We start from the raw sequence: 25,038 nt of genomic DNA, 5'->3' as shown, positions 1-25,038 counted from the left end.
CATTTTTTTTGGAAGTTCTATTAAACAGAACCCTCTTTATCTCTTGTATCAGTTGTATCATTTGTATGTAATCTGTATGCCCATTTTTTACACAACTACATAAACATGTTATAATTATTAATGATGATAATAATAATAATTGAGCTATACAAGAGACACACGCTCAAGATGATTGTAAATAGGGTGTGTGGAGGGTTGAGTTTTTCACTAATTATCAGTCTGTATACACTTACCATATTCTATGTAGATTTTTTCTGGCATGACTGATATGTGGAAGAATCAAGGCACAGGACCTTGTTTTAATGCAAATATAATACAGCAGCAGGGAATATTAAGTATCAGAAAAAGAAGGTTAGATCAGCTCGAGAAGTGTATTGCAAACTGCGAGTCTTGTACGACTTTCAAATCTGATTAAGCCCGAATGGATCCATTGCCTCTAATGCTGTATGTGTTTTCCAGTTGTTCTTGATACAAAGTCTTCTATGAGGGCAATTTAATAATATATATGATAGTAACACCACTATGGGTTATAATATCCAGAATGCTTTAGACCTGGATAGGGGTACAGAAAGCAATTACTGACAGCTGAACCCTTCTAATCTCCATCTAACACATTGATCCCTAACCAGTAGCTCGTGAGCAACATGTTGCTCACCAACCACTTGGATTTTGCTCCAAGTAGCCTCTAAGCAGGTGCAGCCCTTATTTGCCACCCTAGGATCTTTTCTCATGCTTGTGTGCTTGCTTCCTAACTCTTAATTTCACCACTTAAATTATATTATTCCAAGGAATGTATTTGAAAAGTGGGTCCTGCAGTCACTCTAATATTATTTGAGGTAAGGTATCGCTAATGGCACATCTGTTTTAAAGCTCTAGTGCTTAGGGAGTGCTCAAAATATCTTGTTGTAACTCCCACTGTTATAATATATAAGATTTTACATTTTTATTTAGAATTAGGTTAGGTAAAGCACAGCATTCTTTGAAATGTACAAGGTTCTCTAGTAGGATGGTACATTATTAATTATGAAAAGGAACCGTTGTTTTGAATAACCTAAAACCCTTGGTTCATGAGCAAAGTGGCTGGCCAGATTTATGGCTAGCCATAAAACAAATCAATCTGGGATTTGGGGAGGTTATAATGGAACCCCATACATAGGCTGTTAGGCTGTCAACTCATTCAAAAGTCAAAAATGTATTTCTGTAATGCCCCCCTCCCTTTCAATGATGCCAAAACAAAATGAATAGCAGTGAGGGTGAGATTTAGGGTACATGATTTAGGGTGCTGCACTAGAAATATAAGTAGCTTAAAGTCCCCCAAAGCAGCCCCCAGCCCTGTGAACCTTAGTAAAGGCAACCCTCCATTAAGTCATCTTCCTGTGTTGTTTCAGTCACGCTGGACTGGGGGCAGCGCGATCCCTCCATAGGCTAATTACAAATTAAAACAGGACCCCAGCCTATGGAGGGATCGCGTCCCACCCCCAGCCCAGCGTGACTGAAACAATGCAGGAAGATGATTTAATGGGTCCTTACTAAGGTTTGCCGTGCTGGGGGTGGCTTTGGGGGACCTTTATTGCTTATATTTCTCTTGCAGCTTCATTTCACTGATACCGACACATTCCTATTTTTATAGGAGCGTGTCAGCTAAAGCAGAAGCCTTAGCTTAACCAATAACCTTTGTACAACCTAATTCATGTCACAGAAAACAGTTACTGTATAATCAAGTGAAATGCATTAATCCATTGTAATTTTAAACATTTATTCTACTCCTATTAAACTGCTCACAACAAAGGTGTGTCTGCCAAGAGAAAATTAACTTAATAGATTTACAGAGTAGTTGAGAATAAGGGAATCTAAAGCCTGAAACAAAGTGTGCTGCTTAAATTGGATACCTCAAAGTACCTTGTAATACACATTATCTTTGCTTTATAGATCTATAAATAAAAGTCTGTTCTTCAGCCACATCAACAATAGCAATTTCCTAATTTTGTTATTAGGAGGAGGGCTAATGACCAATGGGAAATACTGTAAGTAGACATGCCTGCTTGCAAATGACAAGTGACTGCACCGTGTGCTTGAGCAGGCCCAGATTTGCAAACCAGGTGCCCCTAGACTGGCTCTGGTTATCGCCTTCCCACTTTCCCGGTCCACATCCCCCTCCTTACCCGTCCGAGTCTACCTTCCCATTAATGTCTGTGTCCCCCTCCTTGTCGCCGTCCGATTCCCCCTTCCTGTGTTTACATATATATGCAAATGCGCACATCTTGGGTCCAGCGCAGCATTGGAGACTGGCATGGTGTCTCCAGTACTCGGAAATGATCCAAATGCTAGTCGGCATACCACCCCAGAAAATCTGTGATCTGAAAAAACAGTACTGGTGCTGACAGGTGTTTTCCATTCAAGTCAATGAGAGGTGTCAGGGGCAATTGTTTTTCAGCAGGCTAATAAATGGCGCATGTGCCATTAGCTCAGAGATGTCAACCCTTTCTATTTTGAAGCCAGGTTGCTGTGCGGCATCAGCAGAAGTTAAGCCATTGCAACACCCACCGACACTATCAACATCATTGCACACTAGTGATGTACGTGTCCGAAAAAGGACCACCACCTGACCCTAACCAGAGCCTTCACTACCCGAATTCTTCCTGACCTGGCACGTCTGGTATATAGACCTGCGCCCAACCTGCCCATCTCTGACGGCACTAAAGGGGCCTGAATGTTTACTGCTCATGGTCACATTGAATTCCGCGGAGAAAATAGAAAACTCAAGGAAAATACATATGGCAACAGGAGACTGGGATGGTTGACATGCCTGTTAGCCTGGTAGATCAGTAAAAATATAGCAAAATCTCCAGCCACAAATTGGAACCTTGCATTGAAATCACCCACATACAGTATCTCCATATGCATAAATGTACACTTGCTTTGCATAAGAAAAATCACAAGCAGACAAAAAAAATGCCTGTATTTTCCATTTTTGCTGGTATGGCCCACACTAAACTTATTTTGTATCAGTGTAATTGTCTACTACAGATTTATTTACAGGTTTCATTACACAAGTAAAGAGGTGCAGAAATGCTATAGGTTTCTATGAATAAAGTCACAAAGTTTTATTTATACATATCAATATTTTGCAAAACAACAAAATCTTTCTTTTCTTATAAAAAAAAAATCTTTTCTTCTTTATCATGTAACTTATGTAAAGGCAACAGTATTAACAAAAAGCAGTGGCAATTGCTTCTTTTATAAAAGACACTCCCAGGCAAAGTGTATGTAAATATGGCAATTTCAAGAAAAATCGAATGAAAACAATGTATAATAACAATGTGTCTGATTTTGGAAATTGCACAAAAAATACACAGGATGATGTTTCTTTTCATAAGACAACAATAAAGGCAGTTCAGAACTATTTTAAGCCCAGAATAGCAGGTGTATAAACACGGGCCTGAGTTAGAGAAGGGTTCGGTCTCCCTTTCAACACAAGAAGGTTTAAATACTTAGATCAGGGACATTCAACCTGCCACCTTTTAGCTGGTTTTGAACTACAACTGCTAGGATCCCCTTCAATTGTTAATAGGATGCTGGGAGTTTCTGAACAAAAACTGCTGAGGGTGCAGGTTGAATATATACATATATACACATACTTTTTGTGTCTAACAATATTATAAGTAATTTGTGTTTTTATCTGTGTCCACTCTCCCAAGTGTTTCCTGAGATGCTGGGTCCCTTTCTGCCCTATCCTAAAACTGTGTAAATGACAATGGTAATACATGATTAAGATAACACAGGGATGTGTTTGATTACTGTACCTCTTTCCTCCTGCTAGGTGCCCCAGGTCTGGTAATCAGGGCAGTTTCCTCACACACAACAGCCACATCTTCCACAAAGGGCGCATCTGGGAGGGATTCATCTGCTGGAAGCTCTATCACACTCAGCCCCAGTTTATTCTTCAGCACCTCAACATACTGCTCATGTTGTTTCCTAGCCAGGGAGATATCCACCACACTGCCTTTCTCTATCCTCAGAGCTTCTTGACATAAAGAGTCAGGAATTGCACGAACTATAACGTGGGTGCATCTCCCAAAGCCTGACAGAGCTAGTCCAGCCATGGCACCTGGTTATGAATACCGTAGCTTTGCAATATGATGAGCACTGTGTTTAACAAGCAGCAGCTACAGTCATGCACACTGTGCAATGAATACAAGGTACCAGCCTGCTACAGGGAAAAGTGACTTGTAAGCAAGCATCCAGCGCAGAGATGTAAGCAAGATCCTGATTGGACAGGTTGCTGTGCCTCCCTTTAGTTGGTTGACTCGTCTGTGAATGTGCTGTCAGGACAAGATAACTAGCCTGGAACTCCCTCTGTCAATGTGGGACCTGTAGCACTGTCACATTTTTCTGTGGTTTGAACTGAGAGCAACAGAATGGAAACACGTTTATTTAATTTCTCCTTTGCAATAAAGACAAACTGGAATATGCACACACCAGCTTACCTCATACTGGTTGCTTTACTCCTAATGCATCATATGCTGAATCCAGCATTTATAGCACACGTGTTAATTCCAGTTCAAACTTATCTGTATTTGCTCCTTCCTATACAGGACCAGAGGGAACGTCACCTCACACACATTATACTATAAATGAGAGAGTGTGGAAAATGTGTATAGTGGTTCATTGCCTAGCAAATCACATACTGACTCACATCTCTGGGGTCCTGGTTTGGATTCTGATTATGGAAGAATCTGTGATAAAATTGTTTTCCGTTTACCTGCCCGGGTTTCCTCTGGATAATCTATTCTCCCACACTCCAAAAACATACAGGAAGGTTAATTAGCTCCTAATATTGCAGCCTAAATGTTGAGAAAAAGAGAGGAAAACGTAGCTAAATATTAAATCATTTATTTTCCTGCCTAAAGTCATTCAGTGACCACTTTTTGACATACTGGTACATAATTCACAAATTGGGGCACACTGCAAAATGCTGCTATAAGCACAATAAAAAAATGTCCCCCAATCGACCTTGACCTATGGAAATATTTCGTACTTTGTAACTTACTATTTTAGAACAACTATTATCTGTTTATTTGTTTACTCTTTAATTTTATATTCCTCTTTCTCTCTTCCTTACCTTTGCATTGCATGTATGTACTATTTTACGTTATCCTGCTCACCATTTAAGACCTCTGGAAGGTCCAACTATTTTTCATCGATGTACATGCCTGATCTTTAATAAAAACAAGTTGGAAAAAAAAAAAAATGTCCCCCACAATCCACTTTTTCCACTAAAAATTCAGCAGTTGCTGCAGGTGATTTTGTGATTGGGAGTTTCTACACAGTTCTTAATCCTTTTCTTACTATGTGATTTTATCTACCACCAAACCATAATACTATACTATAATGGTGCATAATGCATAGTGCAAATATTTGTGCAATGATTCATTTATGAAAAATGTTGCATGTAATAACCATATTATAAAAGAAAATGTAATTGTAAATAACTTTTTTTGCAAATTGAATTGTAAATGAAAGTGGGTTTTTTTTCTGTCCCTTTCTGCACTGCTGGTTCTGTCTCTTGAAACAATGTAACAAAAGTCAGGACTAGTAATGAGCTGACTTCTGCTCTGGCTTTAGAACCACCAGGGTGGAGAATAGAAAGGAGCAGACAGTTATATATAAAATAATTTTAAAACCACTGAATATTTGTAATTAATGTATATTAAATCTGACCCATAAAATCTGATTGAAATCTTGCATGTAGTTTAGCCCATAAGTGTATAATTATGACACAAGCAGCTATACAGGACACATAATCTCTATGCTGAGCATGAACCCTTACTCTAATAACAAGAGCAGGGGAATTACATCATATCAACAATATAGCAGACAGTATAATAATAAATACAGATTTATCAGGCAAAAGAGTTGCCAGTTAACTGCATGACAGGACCTATACATTTTTTTCTAATGTAAGAGCCCAGAATACATTTGTTAAGAGGTAAGTTCAAATCTAGTGTCACATCATTAGGCTGAGCATTCAGTGTTAGTTGATATGGGCAAGCACATCCAGAGGCAGGACGGAAAGATGGCAGGTAAAAAAAATCAAGATGGTGGCAGTGAAGGCTGGAACTACACGGTGTGCGTCCTTCCAATCCGACGCGATCAGGAAGCGCAGGTGTCATGTCAGATGCGCCGAATCGAATGTAAGTAATACAAATGTCGCATCTAGAAACTGATGGGAACGCTGCACTTTGCGTCTTCATCTGACAGTCGTGTGGGATGCAATCAGTTTGTAGATGCAACATTAGTATTACTTACATTAAATTCAACGCATCCGACGTGATGCCTGCGTTTCCTCACATTGTGTCGGATCCGAAGGACGGGCACCATGCAATTCCAGCCAAATACCACCTCTCACCAGTGAAACATGTTAGCCCTAGCACTAAAGATGCCCGAAGTAGTGCTCCAAAGCAGTTAATAAAAGCAAGGATTTGTATATGTCGGCATCAGTTAAAATAAAAGAATGGGTACAGTTAGGGTTCTTACACAGGGGCATAGCTTCTGCGTATACAAATGCATACTGAGTACTAAAAACGCCATATAAAACACCAATGCAATGAAACACAATTCTGCAAACTCATAAGTACAACCAGGCAGAATATAATGGAATCAATTAGCTGATGCAGTTAGGTAGGCTGAAACCTGAGTCTGAAACGTACGTCAAAAATAATAAAACACCCATGTGTAAGAGTCCTTAGGTCCCTTACACAAGGGTGTTTGTTCCTTCGTCCTCCTGCAGTTAATCCTTCATGTGTTCCACTGCTGGGGACCACAGGAGCAAATGCAACCTATGCTTCCTGATCGGGCTGTACTCATAGGGGGAAACATAATAAAAGTCACAAAAAGAAAAAATTGCACAAATCAGGATAGAAATTTGAATTTCCCAATGTAATATTCTTCATGAAACTGCTATTGCATTGTAAATTTTAATTGCCATTGCACACTTTTAAGAAGTGATAGAAGGTGACGAAATGTTTTGGAGCTAACACAACTTTTTCAGTAAAAAGTGTTTTTACATTCACTGCGCACTGGCGCAAACAATGAAATCTCAATCTTTCTTCCAGTGTCGGAAGTGGTTGCTAAACAGTTTCCAGGTTCGCGAAAGCTATATTAAATTGGTTTTTTATTTTTGCATTGCAAATAGTTTTTCCGTCAGCTTTTATTACGTTATAACTTATCAAAACTCCGCTTGTGCGCCTCTTCAGAAAAAGCGACACATCGACGATCCATCGTGCGGCACTCGATTTCTCCTCCCTGGCTATCTCCTATAAGGAAGGCAGGGAGGAGAAATCGAGCGCCGCACGATGGATCGCAGGATCTCCTTTTCTGAAGAGGAGTGCAAGCGGAGTTTCGGTAAGTTATTACTTAATAGGGTGTGCGATTCTAAAGTTTAATTTGTCTTGGTTTTTTTTTCCGTGGTATACTAACTAATTTTTTTTTAAAAAAATTTGATGTTACTGTCCTTTAAAAAAATATACATGCCTACGCACTTCTCAGAGTTTAGGGTTTGGGCATTGTGGGGTGAGAGAATAAACACAAATTTAATAGAAATTTTACCCTGTGTAGATCTAAATTACGTGTATGGCTTCACGGTGATAAAATGATAAGAAATAAATAATTAGATAATTTCTAATAAAAAAAAACCCTATTTGAAAATGGAAAAAAAGTTACAATCCAGTTACAATCCCACTGCACTAATGCAGTTAATATGCATGCTAGCAAGTCAAAGGAATTTAACATTATATACTGTAACATTTAGCATTATGTTAAATCCATCTGTTTTCCATATCTGTCCATCCTCAACTGTGGCAGAGAGAAAATCCTTTGTAAAACTTCAGTATGGAAAATGTGAAATTTTGCATACGGATGTAAAAGGAATTCCATGTCACCTGTAGTTATGGTTTCTGCCATATCCTGACACTTTGCATTTTCCCTTCTTTTTTTCTTCTGGTTAAAATGCAGGTTGGTAAGTCCTGTATGATGTTTGTGTTGTGCCAGTATGGGTATGGGTTATCTGAAAACCTTTTATCCAGAAAGCTCAGAATTTGGACGACTCCCATATCTCCATTTTATCCAAATAATCCAAATTTTTAAAAACGATTTTATTTCTATAATAATAACGTAGTACTTTGTACTTGTTCCAAACTAAGCTATAATTAATTCTTAATGGAAGCAAAACCAGCCTATTGGGTTTATTTTTTTACATGATTTTGTAAAATATTTAAGGTATGAAGATCCAAATTATGGAAAGACTCTTTATCCAGAAAACCTCAGGTTCCATGCATTCTGGATAACAGGTCCCATAACTGTACTATATAAAACTTTTTTGTACATAAGGAAAACAAGAACGTTTCTGGGTGCAATTAGCAACCTTGGATGCATAGGCTGCTTAGCTACTACAGGTACAGGACCTGTTATCAAGAATGCTCAGGACCTGGGGTTATTTGGACAATAGATCTCTCTGTAATTTGGTACTTCATACCTTGAGTCTACTAAAAAAAATCATGTAAACATTAAATAAACTCAATAGGCTGGTTTTGCTTCCAATAAGGATTAATTATGCCTTAGTTTAGATCATGTACAAGGTACAGTTTTAAGAGAAAAAGGAAATTGTTTTTAAAAATGTGGATTTGGAGTCTATAGGAGATGGCCTTTCCGTAATTCTAGCTTTCTGGATAATGGATCCCATACATGTTCTACTACTAAAATGAAACCAGTTACAAATAAGCACTGGTCATTCTGACACTCATTAAGGGGCATTGCAGGGATCAAAGACAAAAAATGTATGACTTGTCTAATGGGCCACTATTCTCAAAGAAACCATGGAGATATGTCATCTCCAGGGGTTTATGTCCAGTCATGCCCCAGCCATGTCCCAGCTCTACTACTTACCCAGGGTATAAATAAACTTGGAAACATTAAGTGGATTGACAGCTCTGACTGTCTTAATACAGAGGAACACATACAGTATGTTAGCAAAAACTTATGATAGATCACTGTATATGCAAACACATGTCTAAGGTGACAGCATCCCACAAGTTACAAGGGGTGGCAAAAAACGACTCCAGGTATCTTTAAGAGTTGAATTTCCGGTTATTTGAACCCCCTAAAAAAAACCTCCACAATGGAAAGGTGAGTTCAGGGTAGCAGAACAAAAGTCACCTCAGGGCGACAGAGGAGTAGAATTGTCTCTGCATATGTTGCACTAAATATGCTTTATGGTTAGACCACAGCTCCTGGTTTCTCTTATTGGGACAATAAGAATCCTATCTGAGATCATAGCAAGCTTGGGACCAGTCTGCATTGAGACAATGTCAGTTGAGCCAAGACTAAATCTTTCCAAACACCGGAAGATCTGATCATCGACAATAAAAAAGGAAATCATTTCCTCATTTGAGCACCATGGTGCTGAGAAGACTGTGCAGACCAGTCAGGAGTAGACCACCACATCCATGGCCTGACGCAATCCTCACCTAATGGTATTTTTCTGTCAGCTTCATCAATATCTCAATGTTTCAATCAGATATCCATTTTGATCCCTTATTTAATCCAATAAACTGGTAACAGATTGCTTACATTCTAAGGCAGGGTCCCCAACCTTTTTTACCGGTGAGCCACATTCAAAAATAAAAAGAGTTGGGGAGAAACACATGCATGAAAAATGTTCTTGGGCTGCCAAATAAGTGCTGTGATTGGCCATTTGGTAGCCCCTATGTGGATTGTTAACCTACATTGAGGCTCTGTTTGACAGTACATTTGTTTTTTATACAACCAAAACTTGCCTCCAAACCTGGAATTCAAAAATAAGCACCTGCTTTGAGGCCACTGGGAGCAACGTCTAATGGGTTGGAGAGCAACATGTTGCTCAAAAGCTAATGGTTGGGGATAACTGATCTAAGGCATACAGTTCACACACGGGTATTTGGGTTGTTTTGCCTGTCATGTGTTTTTCATACTCATAGGATCATAAATCACCCTCACTGCTGTCTGTGTATTGCCTATACATGCCTATGCCAGTATTTTATTAAATTCCCACTGGCAGCAGTGGGTTAATAGCAAGCAATATGGTCCATTCTGACATCATATTTTGAAAAAACAAAACATAATGGAAGCAGTCAATAACTACAATGGACCCTATTTTACAGCTTCAGAGCCACCATCAGAGTTTTGATGACAGTCTCAGCATACACTTAAGTAACAATGTTTGCCACTCCAGGTACTCACGCCTTCCATCTGAACAGGTGGAAAGACTCTGCAAATATCCCAGAATTATTATTAGAGTACTGTTGTCCATGGCCAGGGCTAGACATTATATAGGTAAGGGACCTGTTATACAGAATGCTCGGAACCTGGGGTTTTCCAGATAATGAATCTTTCCGTAATTTGGATCTTCATACCTTAAGTCTACAAGAAAATCATGTAAGCATTAAATAATTACAATAGGCTGGCATTACTTCCATTAAGTATTCATTATTACTATTATCTTAATATCTAATAATCTAATTATCTTATAAGGACTATTATTATTATAATAGGTTATTATTATTATTATTATTATTATTTTAACATAGTTGGGCTCAAATACATTGTACTGTTTTGTTATTACAGAGAAAAAGGATGATTTGGATAAAATGGAGTCTATGGAAGACAGACATGCTGTAATTTAGAGCTCTATGGATAACTAGTTTCCAAATAACAGATCCTATACCTGTAATACTTATTTGGCCTTCCAATGATTCTGAGCCATCCTATGAATTCAGCAAAGACTTTGAAGGGACCCCCTTCTGGGGTGTAACCTGCGGAGAGTTGACACGTTGCATAAGGCAGAACTCCCCAGTTGTCCTGAGTTATTTTTCTCTGCTGCAAAGCACACAGTACCACTTACCCTGCTATTGCTCTGAAAACAACACAAGAGGTCGGCTCTTTAGGGCACAGGAGGCTTCCTCTTAGTGAAGACATTTGCCTCTTCCTCCAACAGGAATACTGTATTCTCTGTATTCAGCTCTTCCCAGTGTGTGGCCTATACATGCAGAGCAACATGTTTAGGATTACTAAATTGCAGTTCAAAATGTTTTTGCAGGAGGTTTCTTTTTTTTCCAGAAATACATATATTGAATGAATGCTTGCAGCTAAATTCCATTGATATTTTATACCCATCACATATTTCATTTCAATCCCTCCAGTAATTTCCACTCTACAGATTATTTGCCTGATACTATATAATGTGAAGCCTTCCAAACTGGTTTCACATTATATTACCTGTGGTAAAAATAGATAAAATATAAGGATATTATAAGTCACCGAGGGGCCCCGGTTCCATAAAAATGCACGAGGACAAAGGCTGAGTTCTTTTATACAGGTCATGGAACTGTGCTCAGTTTAATCAGAGCATCCAGTTTTTTTTGTTGTTGAAAACACAAAGTTACAAGGTAAAGGATAACGATCATAGAAAACCACATCCAATAATTTAAAAAAAATGACCACACCCAAATTAATGTTACAAAACAGAAAAATACAATTTTTACAAGCATCTAAAGAAAAAGAGAGTATTTGCAGAAAAACAAGACACTGCTAAAAAGAAAACCTCAAAATGTCACTTTCACTGTACCAATCCATGCAGTGTTAATAAGGGAGCTAGCACACGGGCAGATTCGGGGAGATTTAGTCACTTGGCGACAAATCGCCTCTTCTGTGGTGCGACAATCTCCCCGAACTGCCTTCCGCCTGCTATAATGAGAAAACGCCAGCGCCAATGCACATGCGGCACTTCAATTTCCGAAGTCACCCGACGTTTCCTCATGTGCTAGCTCCCTAATGATGCTTGGTGCAAATCCATTCCTCCCAACTGTCCAGTTTTTTGCTGGACAGTCACGATTTTGACAGCTCAACCTTCTGTGTTACTGAAATGTCCTGACTTTTCCTTTGATCTCCTGCACTGAACAGACAGAAAAAGATACAAAGTTTCTAAAACTTAATTGGCTTTTGGCAGAGAGCCCAGAATACATGGCAGGTGCACTTAGATATTTTTGTAACAATTTAAGATTAGCAAACAAACAATTGTATCAACTTAAGATAAGCAGGTCTCTTGGGGAAATTGTGACTTGCAGCTCAAATGACAATTCACCTTCATTAGTAAAACTGTAATAATACATAAAAAACACAGAAATGTGTTCAAACCTTCATAACCTGCCAAATTTTGTAAAATGGTAAATAGGGGCAGGGCCGGAACTAGGGGTAGGCCGAGTAGGCACGTGCCCAGGGTGCAAAGCTGAGGGGGTGCCAGGCACGTACAAGCTCTGTGGCCTACCCCATGTCTGCGCATTCGTGCCAGCGTAATTTCACGCGTAAAAGATCGTAAATTTCTGGGGTACCTGACTTCCCCCCTATATTTCCTAACATATAGCACATAAACTATACACTGGGCTCATGTGTAGGGAAATATAACAACTCTATTTCATATTACAGGTGTGGGACCTGTTATCCAGAATGCTCAGGACCTGGGGTTTTCCGGATAATGGATCTTTCCATAATTTGGGTCTTCATGCCTTATGACTACTAGAAATTAATTTAAACATTAAATAAACCCAATAGGCCGGTTTTGCTTCCAATAAGGATTAATTATATCTTAGTTTGGATCAAGTTCAAGCTACTGTTTTATTATTACAGAGAAAAGTGGAATCATTTTTAAAAATTTGGATTATTTGGATAAAATGGAGTCTATGGAGTCTTCTGGATATTGGGTTTCTGGATAAGGGATCCTATACCTGTATTAAGGTTCCCGGGCTTGTATAGTGTAATGTATTGGCTGCAACATATACAGTACGTCCATTGAACTTTCACTTCCCTCCGTATGCCTTGGACGCAACTTCGGATTTTAGTGAATTAGCGTTGTCCTGGCGAATCTACGCCTGGCAAAGTGTTGCGATGTGAGCGAAGCCGTCGCTGGCGAATTTTTGGAGGTTAGTAAATTTGCCCCATAGAGAGGTCTGTATAGGTATGTTTATACATGTGCACTCGGAGGGGTTAAACTATGTTCAGTTTTTAACTATGTCCAGGCTGGTGGAAATGGGTTCTTGGCTTTAATGTATGCATTAATCATCAGAGCTGGTAAGTGGGCAAATTTGCTCTCCCCACAAGTAGTTTCAAGTGCAAGAATTATTAATGCATTTAGGGGCCTTTTATAAATGGCATTAATGGGGTAGTCTACCTTTAAGTTAACTATTAGTACGTGATAGCATGGCCAATTCTAAACAACTTTTCAATTGGTCTTTATTATCTATTTTCTTTGATAGTTTTTAGTCTTTCCGGCTTTCACATGGGGGTCACTGACCCCATCTAAAAACAAATGCTTTGTAAGGCTACAAATTTATTGTTATGGCTACTTTCTATTACTCACCTCTCCTATTCATATTCCAGTCTCTTATTCAAATCAGTGCATGGTTGCTAGGGTAATTTGGATCCTAGCTACCTGATTGCTGAAACTGCATGGTGCATGGTTGCTAGGGTAATTTGGATCCTAGCTACCTGATTGCTGAAACTGCCTACTGGAGCTGCTGAATGAAAAATTAACTAAAAAACCACAAATAAAAAATGAAAACCAACTGCAAGTTTTCTCAGAATATCACTCTCTGTCTACATCATACTAAAAGTTAACTCAAAGGTGAACACCCATTTAACTCACTCTTAATTTTGCATTCATTTAACAGATCACAGTCTCTTTAAAAAAAAAAAAGCGAGGGAGGAAAGACATGCAGACAGAACACACAAACTCCTTGCATAGTGAGCACTGTTAGAACCAAACACAAAACCTCAACACTTCAAGGCAGTAATACAAATCAATTTTTTTTATAGTTTTTTTTAATTATTTGCATTTTTTTCCTGGCTCTGTCCAGCTTTCAAATGGCCCCATCTAAAAAAATGCTCTGTAAGACTACACATTTTGTGTTACTGCTACTTTTTATTACTCATCTTTCTATTCAAGCCCTCTCTGATTCATATTCCATTCTCTTATTCAGATCAGTGCATTGTTGCTAATGTAATTTGGACCCTAGCAACCAGAAATTGCAAACTGGAGAGCTGCTCAATAAAAAGCCAATAACTCAAAAACCACAAATAATAAGAAATGACAACCAATTGCAAATTATCTCAGAATATCACTTTCAATATCATACCAAGGGGCACATTTACTATTTGTCGAATATCGAGGGTTAATTAACCCTCGATATTCGAACCTCAAAGTAAAATCCTTCGACTTCGAATATCAAAGGATTTCCCGCATTTCGTTTGGAAAAATCGTTCGATCTTTCGAACCAAACGATTCGAAGGATTTTAATCCATCGATCGAACGATTTTCCTTCTATCAAAAAAAGCAAGGAAAGCTTATGGGGACCTTCCCCATAGGCTAACATTGGTGCTCGGTAGGTCTTAGGTGGCGAAGTAGGTAGTCAAAGTTTTTTTTAAAGAGACGGTACTTCGACTATAGAATGGTCTAATAGTCGAATGATTTTTAGTTCGAAACGTTCGATTCGAAGTCGTAGTCGAAGGTCGAAGTAGCCAATTCGATGGTCGAGGTAGCCAAAAAAAAACTTTGAAATTCGAAGTATTTTTTATTCTAATCCTTCACTCGAGCTAAGTAAATGTGCCCCTAAAAGTTAACTCAAAGGTGAACAACCCCTTTAAGATTATCTGAAAAACAGAATTGATTTTAAACAGATAAGGGGAAACTGCGAAACACTTAATTTTTGGATTCCTTTTTAACAGTAAAATAGCAATTGCTCTTGTGATTGATTTGAGGAAATCTCATGAGTTCTCAGCAAGAGGCTGTTTTGCTTAAAAGTCACCACAGAATATGACATTTCAGCTGCTATGACTGGCGCCAGAAAAAAAAACGACTTTTAAACAACGAGTGTAAGTGATATTTTTTGAATGAGTACAATATGTGAAACTGATATTTTGAATATTTACTACTCTGATACTGATCATGGCCTCACTGATCACAAAAGCATGCACGGACACACTCACTTTTGTGTTCAAGTTTTCTGTATCTTTCCATTACTTATTTAACTTATTTCAACATAAAAAAAAATAAATGATTCAGTGCTGGTCTAAAAGATTCAGCATGTTATGGTTCATGGAATATTGTTTCATTTTTATTACTATTCCTCTATAGTTTCCAATGCAACTAAAATGCAGCAGTTATCCAGAAAGTTCTGAATTATGGGAAGGCCATTTCCCATAGACTCCATTTTAATCAAATACTTTAAAAGTTTAAAAAATATTTCCCTTTTCTCTGTGATAAGAAAACAGTGCCTTGTACGTGATGGTAACTAAACTGCATTAATCCTTATTGCTGGCAAAATATTCCCATAGGGTTTATTTAATGTTTAAATGTTTTCTAAGCAGACCAAACATATAGTGATCCAAATTACAGAATGATCCCTTATCCAGAAAAACCCCAGGTCCGGAGCATTTTGTGTAAAAGGACCCACACCTGTACAACATTAATAAGGGTAGAAAAAACTAGAGAGGTTATGGTCCTGATGAATACAGAAAAGGTCAACCAACTTTGGGAGAAAGTCATAATGGGTAAGTTATTTTAATAAAGAATAAGAGAAAAAGAACCCTTGTCTGTGACTATATATACTTCTCCTTACTTTCTGTGTTTTATATAGACTTTATATATAGACTTTCTTAACTAGTGTTTATCACAGTTTTGGTTGCCACTTAGAATGTAACCTTATCCACTGTGTACACTGAATTGAGACTGTTGTTGATGGGTAAGTTATTAAGACCCTGGGCAGAAAATTTCTTTACAGGAGACCCATCAGAGAATCTAAACTCAAGGGCCCACCTCCCCATCACCAACTACTGCTGGAGCTAGGTGCCCGGGTGCCCCCTGCAAGCCAATATGCTTTTACCCTGTTTAAAAAAAAACATTTTTTTAAACCTATGCTTCTCTTTATTGACTTTTTTTTATCTCTCTTGTGTCAATGTTTTAACCAGATCTCCAACCTATCCTCTCCCTGCACCTATAGAATTATTTCCCTGTCTCTAACACTGCCTGAATAGCCCCCAATCCTTTACCTCCTGCCTGGGCCCTTTATTCCCTTCTCAAAACAAATTTTATTGCACTTGAACAATTTCAACAAAACACAGTACACCATCTTACAAATATTACCCTTTTGCTGATTATACCTAAATACATTGCTTAATCCTGACATCTTTCTTTCTGCTCTTTACCAGATTACAGACTGAGTTTTTTTCTATCTCCTCCTAGATGTCACATCACTACCTGAAACTGAATTCATTATATTTCCACCACCTTCCCATATACCTCAAGTGTCGCTCACAGTCAACAAAATCAACTTTCAGCCAATCGCACAGGCATGCTGCCTAAGAATCATTTTAGACTCTCCCCTTCCTTCTAAGCCTTTACACACCCCTAAAGATTCACCTGTTTAGAAAGTCATAGTCAAAGATTTATTGATCAGAAATAAACTTATCAGAAATCACCAATTAATTTCATCATCTTTATGTTTCAAATGTTCCTTTACCCTTTAGATTGTAAACTTTTGTGAGCAGAGCCCACTAATCCTATTTTATTCTGTAACCCTTGTTTGTTCATTTTTTTAAGATGTGTGTTTGTTCTAAATCACTTTAAAGTGCTTAACTTGCTGGCACTATATTAAAAACATTAAATAATGATGGTTATGATAATGAGATGCAAGAGCACTAAGGTGCACAATCATGTGTCCATTACTGCTAATGCAGAGAGCACTTCTGCCCTAAGTCTTTCTGCACTCTGTGCCTTTCAGATGTTTAAAGGAGAACTAAACCCTAAAAATGAATAGGGCTAAAAATGCCATGTTTTATATACTGAACTTAATGCAGCTGCCTAAAGTTTCAGGTTGTCAATTGCAGCAATGATCCAGGACTTCAAACTTGTCACAGGGGGTCACCATCTTGGAAAGTGTCTGCAACACTAACATGATCAATGAGCTCTGAGCTGCTGTTGAGAAGCTAAGCTTAGGGGTCGTCACAAATTATCAAGCAGAAAATGAGATTGGCCTGTCATATAAGCTAATGCTACAGGGCTGATTATTAAATTCTGATGCTAGTTGCACTGGTTTCTGTGCTGACATGTAGAAATCTGCATTAATTACTAATCAGCTTCATATTGTGACATTTATATTCCATATGTACTGTATATTGTGAGTGGGTCCCTGAGCTCAGTAAGTGACAGCAGCACAGAGCATGTGCAGTAAATCTGCAGGAAAGAAGATGGGGAGCTACTGAGGCATCTTTAGAGACACAGATCTTTATTGCTAAATGGCTGTGGTTGCTTTAGGTTGGAACAGAAGCCTAAAACATAATGTACAACATTTCTAGCCTACTTTTTTAGTTTTACTTTCCTTGTCCTATAAAAGAATACCAATCAATCTTAAAGCATTTAGCAGTGTCAACTGTCAAATACCAATACTTAAAATGCCTTATAATGAATACAAATGAAAGTTTGCAGTAGAGTTCATAAACTCAAAGATATGCTCATGCTTGAATATACAGTAAGTGGCACTACAGCATTCTTATGCTCCTCCTAGTGGAAATCTGCAAAAGGAGATGCAATCAACCAACCAACTGGTATTATCTGCTTGTCTCCAGGGACCTTATTATCAACCCTCACCCCTATATGAGCAAGTGAGAGAGAGATTTTAATTTTACTACTATGTCTCTCTCAATTTGAAGTAAAACACATTAAAAACTTGAAAAAGTGCACTTTCAGCGATCAGGACACAGTTAATAGTCATTATTTTCCTCCAAATTCAACAGCAAAGACAAAAAACAGTTGTTATTTTTTCCTTGTCCTATGCATTGTGCAGTGAGTTGGTGGCATGTTTTATTCCATTTCAGGCATGTGAAGAATGTATTTACGTCATAATTCTCTTCTATTGATACTTTTTTTTTAAAAATACTGTCTGTCAATGTCATAGAAATGTTGACACTAGCACATTTACATGTGCTAAGCACATTTCTTTGTGGATTACTTGTCTGGTTACACCAAACAATTATTACAATGCAAAACTAAAAGTTTACATTTTTCTGTATTGTTGCGACTTGTAAATAAATGTCTGCTATTTGTTTTACCTAAGATTTTTTTAAGAGACCAAGGGGAAAGTTTACTAGGATTGGCGATAAATATCTTTGTGGATCTACAGAGATGTTGCCCATGGCAACCAATCAGAAATTATATTTAATCAGTCACCTACAAGTTAGAAAACAAAGGTCTGCTTGGATCTCCGGAGATCTCTGGAGATATTTATCTCCAATGTTAGTAAACATGCCCTTAAGTCTAAGGCACACAAAGCTACTGGGGGAGATTAGTCACCCAGCTTCAACTCGCTTCTCCTTCAGGTGGCTAATCACCCCAAACTGCCTCCCCGCCGGCTAGAATCTAAATCGCTGGCAGAATGGCACTCGTATTGCTTGCCTCACGAGGAAACTTCGGGCGACTTCGGAAAACAAATGACTGTGAGTGCCTCCCCACCGGCGATTTAAACTTTAGCCGGCGGGAAGGCTATTTGGGGAGAAGAAGAGGCAATTTGTCGCCGGGCGACTAAATCTACCCGAATCTTAGCATGTGCCCTTACCCTAATATCATGTGGGTGATTAATTTCAGATGAAAACCAAATAATATACCTTGCAAGGGCCTGGTTCTAAAACTGTTTGTAGCACATTGTATGTGGTAACAATCTTCATGTTTTCCTTATTAACTACTGGTTCCATATTTCTCAGACAAGCATTCAAGGGAAATTAAGTTGGTGGTGGACTGTTGTTTTTTTCCATGTATTAAATACATGCTAAGTATGTACAGTGTTTCAATTTCAAAGAAACCTATGAACACAGGTTAAAAAAAGAAGTCTAGCCAGTGTCTCTCACCTAAATAGCATTCATTTTAAAAGAACAATTTATCCTTGACTAGGGGGAGATATTCCCACTGAGATAAGGTTACCAGATCATGTGACAAATTGGGGAAAACCAAGCCATTAGGGCTGCACTTTTGCTACTTTTAGGAACAAGAACTGCACAGGTAAAACCTTCCCTTGACATTATCAGTTGCATAAATGGACATTCATATATCAAGCAAAGATTTATGCTTCTTTTAATCTAGGTATAAAACAAGTATGGACAGAAGGTAGGGTGCTCATGAACACCCATGGACTCATGTGCCAGTGGACCCTTCTGTGAACTCACCAGGCCCAGTTACCCAGGGTGGGAATAAATAAATAGAAATAGAATATAAATCAAATATGATGAATAGAGGGACAATAATTCAATACTAAGGGGCAAATTTATCAAAATTTTAGATTAGAGTTTATCACAGAAAAAGTCACCCTTGTTCTATTGATTCCTATGGTAATGCATATTTAGAAGTGTATTTATCAAAAAGCAAACTCTGATATCACTGATAAATGTGCTTCTAAAAATCCTCTGCTTGTATGACTTACTTATTTCCTAATAAACAGGAAGTGAAGGCAGAAGAAATTATATCTTGGGTTCATAGAATATTCCTTCAGTTAATACCTTTTAAAATAACTGGTGCCTAAGTAGTCAAGTAACATTGGTGTTAAATGCAACAAGCTGTGGCAAAGACAAGCAACACAACAGCACTTATTCTCATATGAATGAAAATGAAAAAGTGGGAACTCAATGGAAATAAAAATATATGGAAGATAACCTAATTAAAGTTAGTGCAACATGGCACAACTATATAAGTGATTAGCCATATTTAACAGCTGGCAGTAATACAGGAAACAGGTTTTCTTAAATTATTTATTATAATTAATATAGTTATTACCATTTTAATATTTACATTCTAAAATCTAAAAGTCTGTGGTTTTACATCACCTCTTGAACATGATCAAAACATAAACATTTCCATCTGTTATTCAGAACAGTATTTCAACTTGTGGTTTTCCAGTAACTGCTGAACGACAACTTTTTATTACTGGAAAGTAATTGGCTGAATATCACTGATTCAGAACAGTGATATCCAACCTGCAGCCTCCAGATCTTGTTAAACTACAACTAACTCCTAATATGCTTCCTATCTCTGGTTATTTTTTAAAGTTCTTTAAGGAAAGCAAAATATTGTGTTTCCCTGAATTTTTTTTATATTAAAGTAGTATTCATGTTAAACTGCACTTCAGCAAACATAGCTCATCTTACATTACATATATGCAGTCTACTTACTTTAAAACTCAGCATCCAGTTGACAGGTATATATGTCAGGGTGAAATAAACAACTGAGAAAGCTTTATGCACTGAAAGTGTTGTATTTTCCTTCCTGTGATACATATATCAAACACTTAGTACAATCCTATAAATAGCCAGAATTTCATCCTAGTGAACTTGTCATTTTAAAGAGATGTAAAATGTTAAAAATGTGTTCCATTCATTTTCATCCCATGATCCTCCATCAGCTGAATTTAGTGATGCATCCACATCCTTCCGGTTGTGTATATGCTGTTATTAAAAGAGCCTAGTAATTACGTTTTTCCATGTTCCATTTGTTTTTGTTTGAGCCATGTAATTTTGTTGTATCCATTTGTTCCAAGGATCAATGGTGTGGTAAATCTGTAGAACAAAATAAGCACTCTGGGTGGAAACCTTCCAGGATTATAATGCGTTATGGCCTTGCTCCACTGTAGTTAAAAGACAGAATACAGTGTATATTGCCTTTCTAAAATCTTCAGTTCATATAAACAAGCTGCTTTTTCCATTTTCTTCTTGACTTCTGTCTTTAAAACAAATAATTCCATCACATAAAAATCTTTATCCATTTCATCTCTATTGCCTTCATTTCATCAAGTTACCATTGTTAACATGATTATATGTATTTAATATCAATGTTATCCACAGCAGCAAGTAAATCATTTCTTCTACTATTTGCCAACAACATGCAGCATTGAAGAGCCCGGTGACTGCAATTCCTTATGCAATTTAGTCTGAGTAGGGAAAAGAAGAAAAGAATATTTCAGTATCATTTAATATCTGAATAAATGCTTATTTGTTATAAAATTAATTTTCCATGTATAATTAAAACTGTTGATACGCTCATAATTTTTGTACATGACCATATACTAAACTGTAGTTCTTTACCTAAGGGTGAATAGTTGGGTAGATTGGTTGCTAAAAAGGATTGCGAGAGTTTGGCAAATGGACATGTGTGGCACATATTGCTCAGTGAGAAAGACTGTAGTCAAGAGATTGTTTGTGCTGTGAATGGAATTGAAGCGACAATTTAATACTTACGATAAGATCTGCTCGTTTGGAAGGGTCGTCAAACGAGCGGATCTTAAGCCGATATGCTGACCAAAGGCAGGGCAATATCAGGTAAATCCAATCGTTCGGCCCTAGGCCCAAACAATCGCATTACAGCGAAGGAAATGGGTGCCGACGGTGATCAGTAGATCTCAAGAAACTATCAACAAACAGCTTGTCTAAATCACCCTCCTATTTTATGCTTTTTATTCAGATATTTATTATGTTAAGGTTACATAAGAAATAGTTGTTAAATATAACATACATTTTCTTATAAATAAATATTTTAGTAAAATTTTCCTTGGAACAGAATGCTAACAATGCTTTTATGGAAGTAGATCATAATGGGACAACATCCCTAAAAGTAGACCTGGCATTAGTTAAGTATGGGCACTCCTAGTCTAAAGGACTAATATCGCCAGCTTTAATCTGCCCCTGTATGGCCACCTTTATTCAAGATGCTGTGAACTGGCAGTTCTTTGCAAAAAAAAAAAACAAATACATAAGGCCATAAGGCCCATATCATCAAACCAAACAAAAGATTTTAAAGGAGAAGGAAAGGTTAAAACTAAGTAAGCCTTATCAGAAAGGTCCATCTAAATATACCAGTAAACCCCCAAAGTAGTGCTGCTCTGAGTCCCCTGTCAAAAGAAACACTGCATTTCTTTCCTTCTATTGTGTACACATGGGCTTCTGTATCAGACTTCCTGCCTTCAGCTTAAACCTCATTGCCCTGGGCAAGAGCATGCTCAGTTTGCTCCTCTTCCCCACCCCCCTCCCCTTTCTACTGTAATCTGAGCCCAGAGCAGGGAGAGAGACTCAGGCAGGAAGTGATGTCACACCATGTTAATACTGCAGCTCCTATCCTAAACAAACAGAGCGTTTCTAGAGCTGTTTACTCAGGTATGGTAAAACATTCTACAGAATAAATATAGCATTCTAGCTTGCACTATTGCAGCTAATCTATTGGCAATAAAATGCCTCCGTAGCTTTCCTTCTCCTTTAAAGCAAGACTTTGCCTTTCTTGTTTTGAAATGACTCAGAAAGTTACACCATACCAGCAATTTGTTTTTAAACTTCTTAGAATTTTGCAGTATTGCAGTCAGGTCATATTATTCTGTTTGTTGCCACCCCTCAAAGACTAGCCCAGGCCTCTAGCTTGTTCATTATGCTGCTGGTATTATACCTCTGATCACAGACACTAGCCCAGCTATCCCTTACAGTTAACCCCTGATCATTGCTGTACAGAAGGGAATAGCAGATCAACCCGGAGAAATACCTTAAAGTGCATCAGAAGCTGCTACTAACCAACAATAAATGAAGGGAAAACCTTTACCAAAAAAAAATAGTTGCTAACTAGTGTACAAGACACTAAACTGCTATACAAAGTGAACACACAAAATACATAATCTGTGATGAATAAATAATATTATATCACATTACAATAAATACATTTAAAAAAACAGTTGAACTACTAATTCCACTTACAAAAGTTGGAATTTCTTTGTATGTATTTGCTGTAACTGTATCAATAATGATAATAGTAAAGTTCAAGTTAAGGAAATTGAAAATAAATGTAAAGAAATGAGTTTTGTCCACAGGTAATTAAGCAAGTGTTCCTGCATAATTACTGAGCGCTATGATGAGCAAGGAAGATAAATAAAATCATTTGTGCACTGCATGATCACAGTGTACTTTCTATGGCTCTTATAGAATACTTTTTCTTTTTTGGTAAATAAAATAAAATAAATTCCAGATAAACAAGTAGAAATGTAACATGTTGAGAGAATTACTGTTAAAGATGTACCCCTCTAAGGCACAAGCCACGACTTCCCCCGTTATTATCCATCCCTGGCCATATACAAAATTAAATACTTAGGTCATGTTACAGAACAAGGGAAAATACAACTGTGTACTTGCGTCTATACTTGTGTTTCAGTAGCAGGTTGCTTCAATACCTACTACTGACTTGCTGCACATTGGCAAATGGTAGCCACAATTTGCCCATAATTAACAAGATAGTTAATGAGCTCGCATTTTAGCACATATTGCCCAACTGCAACTCAGCACAAGGCTGCAATGACACTGGAATTCTGGATCCCTACCACACCACATCACTTTTTACATCCACTACAGGATCTTTCACAGTCAGCTACATACCTTTAAGGCACAAAAATATGAATCTGAAATGGCTGGGTTCCAAAGTCTGGGGACAACACTATACCACTTATTCACATGAACCACAAGAAGCTGTATTTATATGTCACAAAACAAGAGCAAGTCTGGGGAAGGAGAAATGAAAAGTAATTCAGGGATGGATCCAGTTTGTGACTTCTCGGCTGATACTGGACAACACTTTCCAGCACCTTAATCTTTCAGGAATTATAGTTTAACAACAGCTAGGAAGCAGTTGACTGGAAATCCTGCATGAGAACACTCACTACCAATATATAAAGAATGCAATTATTTATAACATTTTACCAAAGACAGTTTTCAGCCAAGTGGGGCAGCAGGCACTAAAATAATTTGTCCTAAGCCTTTACCGTTGAATAAACAGCCATTTGACCATTTTTTAAGATGTTACTTATCTCTTGAAGCAGTGAATTACCATTCTGCTTCTGACTTGACTCTTGACATTTTTATCTTTTTTTGCCCCATCTGTAAGCTCGGAATGTGACTTGGAAAATCCACAGGTGTGTTTTATTTTCCAAGTTCAGATATTTTAAGGAAATATTCGCTTAGACATGAGGTATGTGGAAATTTTCCACTCGGCTGTGGTGAGCCTTATGTTTAACTATCATTACTGTCAGAGACATTCTCACCAGAGACTCATCAGAATTCAGACTAAATATTTATACATGCAGGAGGCATTACGTAATATCACACATTATAGTTCCTCTGTTCATTTCCATTTTGCTCTGCTGGTTTTATACAAAACAAAAACTATAATTATTGTTCTCTGTATTAAAATGTTGTGTGCAGGAATACTATAAATATATAGAAGATATGTTGAATGAAGAGACGGGTCATTTCATAAGAGCCAGACAGGAAACAAATAAAACTACTGTTGGTATTTGTTACCTCTTTAGAGCTCTGCAGAAGTCATAATGTGCATGTATACATTTTCAACTGCATATTCTAAAGCTCCAGGGTCATGGTACAGTCGCATCTGAAAGTAGCCTGCCCTGTGCCTGAACTGCAAGGAGCCCAATGATTCCTACAGGAAGGCCACAAATACAAGCAGCAGCTTGTCCATAATTTATGAAGCGCAATGTCTTACTGTTAGAGCCCATGTGCATCAACTTTAATGGTGCTACATTAAGTAATCAGCAGAGCAGTCTTATCATCAAAACAGATAGGAAAATAACTCCCAAGACTATTAAGATCAGATCAGCATGCACAAGACTCATTACACATATCCCCTGCTACCTAAGATATGGCTTTCATCCTCCAGATGCCACAGTCCATTTCACTAATACTGCATAACACTTGATCACCCACAACAAAACAGATGTAGAGGCCTGACAATGTTTCACTCATGAAGACCCAGCGGTCTTGGTACACATAGGTACCAATGACAAAGTTAGAGGAGGTGGTGAAGTCCTCAAAAATGATTTTAAAAAACTAGGTTCAAAGCTGAGGGCGAGGACTTCCAAGGTAATTTTCTCA

The 25,038-nt window shown here is 37.8% G+C and overlaps 1 protein-coding gene and 1 long non-coding RNA gene across 2 annotated transcripts in view; both read right to left on the bottom strand.

Annotated features, from left to right (window-relative positions):
- ddah1.L (dimethylarginine dimethylaminohydrolase 1 L homeolog) overlaps window positions 1-4,174 on the bottom strand; it is a gene marked incomplete at its 5' end in the record, with an annotated part of 92,299 nt that extends 88,125 nt beyond the window's left edge. The window contains 1 exon segment of the mRNA NM_001087414.1: window positions 3,804-4,174. Within this exon segment, the coding sequence (NP_001080883.1) occupies window positions 3,804-4,103 (300 nt within the window).
- A 13,238-nt stretch (window positions 4,175-17,412) lies between these two features.
- The window catches only part of LOC108714175, a 31,222-nt gene continuing 23,596 nt past the window's right edge, over window positions 17,413-25,038 (bottom strand). Inside the window, exon 3 of the long non-coding RNA XR_001935322.2 lies at window positions 17,413-21,053. This is a non-coding gene — a long non-coding RNA (uncharacterized LOC108714175). The remainder of the gene's footprint in view (window positions 21,054-25,038) is intronic.

This window comes from Xenopus laevis, chromosome 4L, assembly GCF_017654675.1.
Source record: "Xenopus laevis strain J_2021 chromosome 4L, Xenopus_laevis_v10.1, whole genome shotgun sequence".
NCBI lineage: Eukaryota > Metazoa > Chordata > Amphibia > Anura > Pipidae > Xenopus > Xenopus laevis.
The sequence above is the reverse complement of the archived record's forward strand: the minus strand, read 5'-3'. Positions and strand labels throughout refer to the sequence as shown.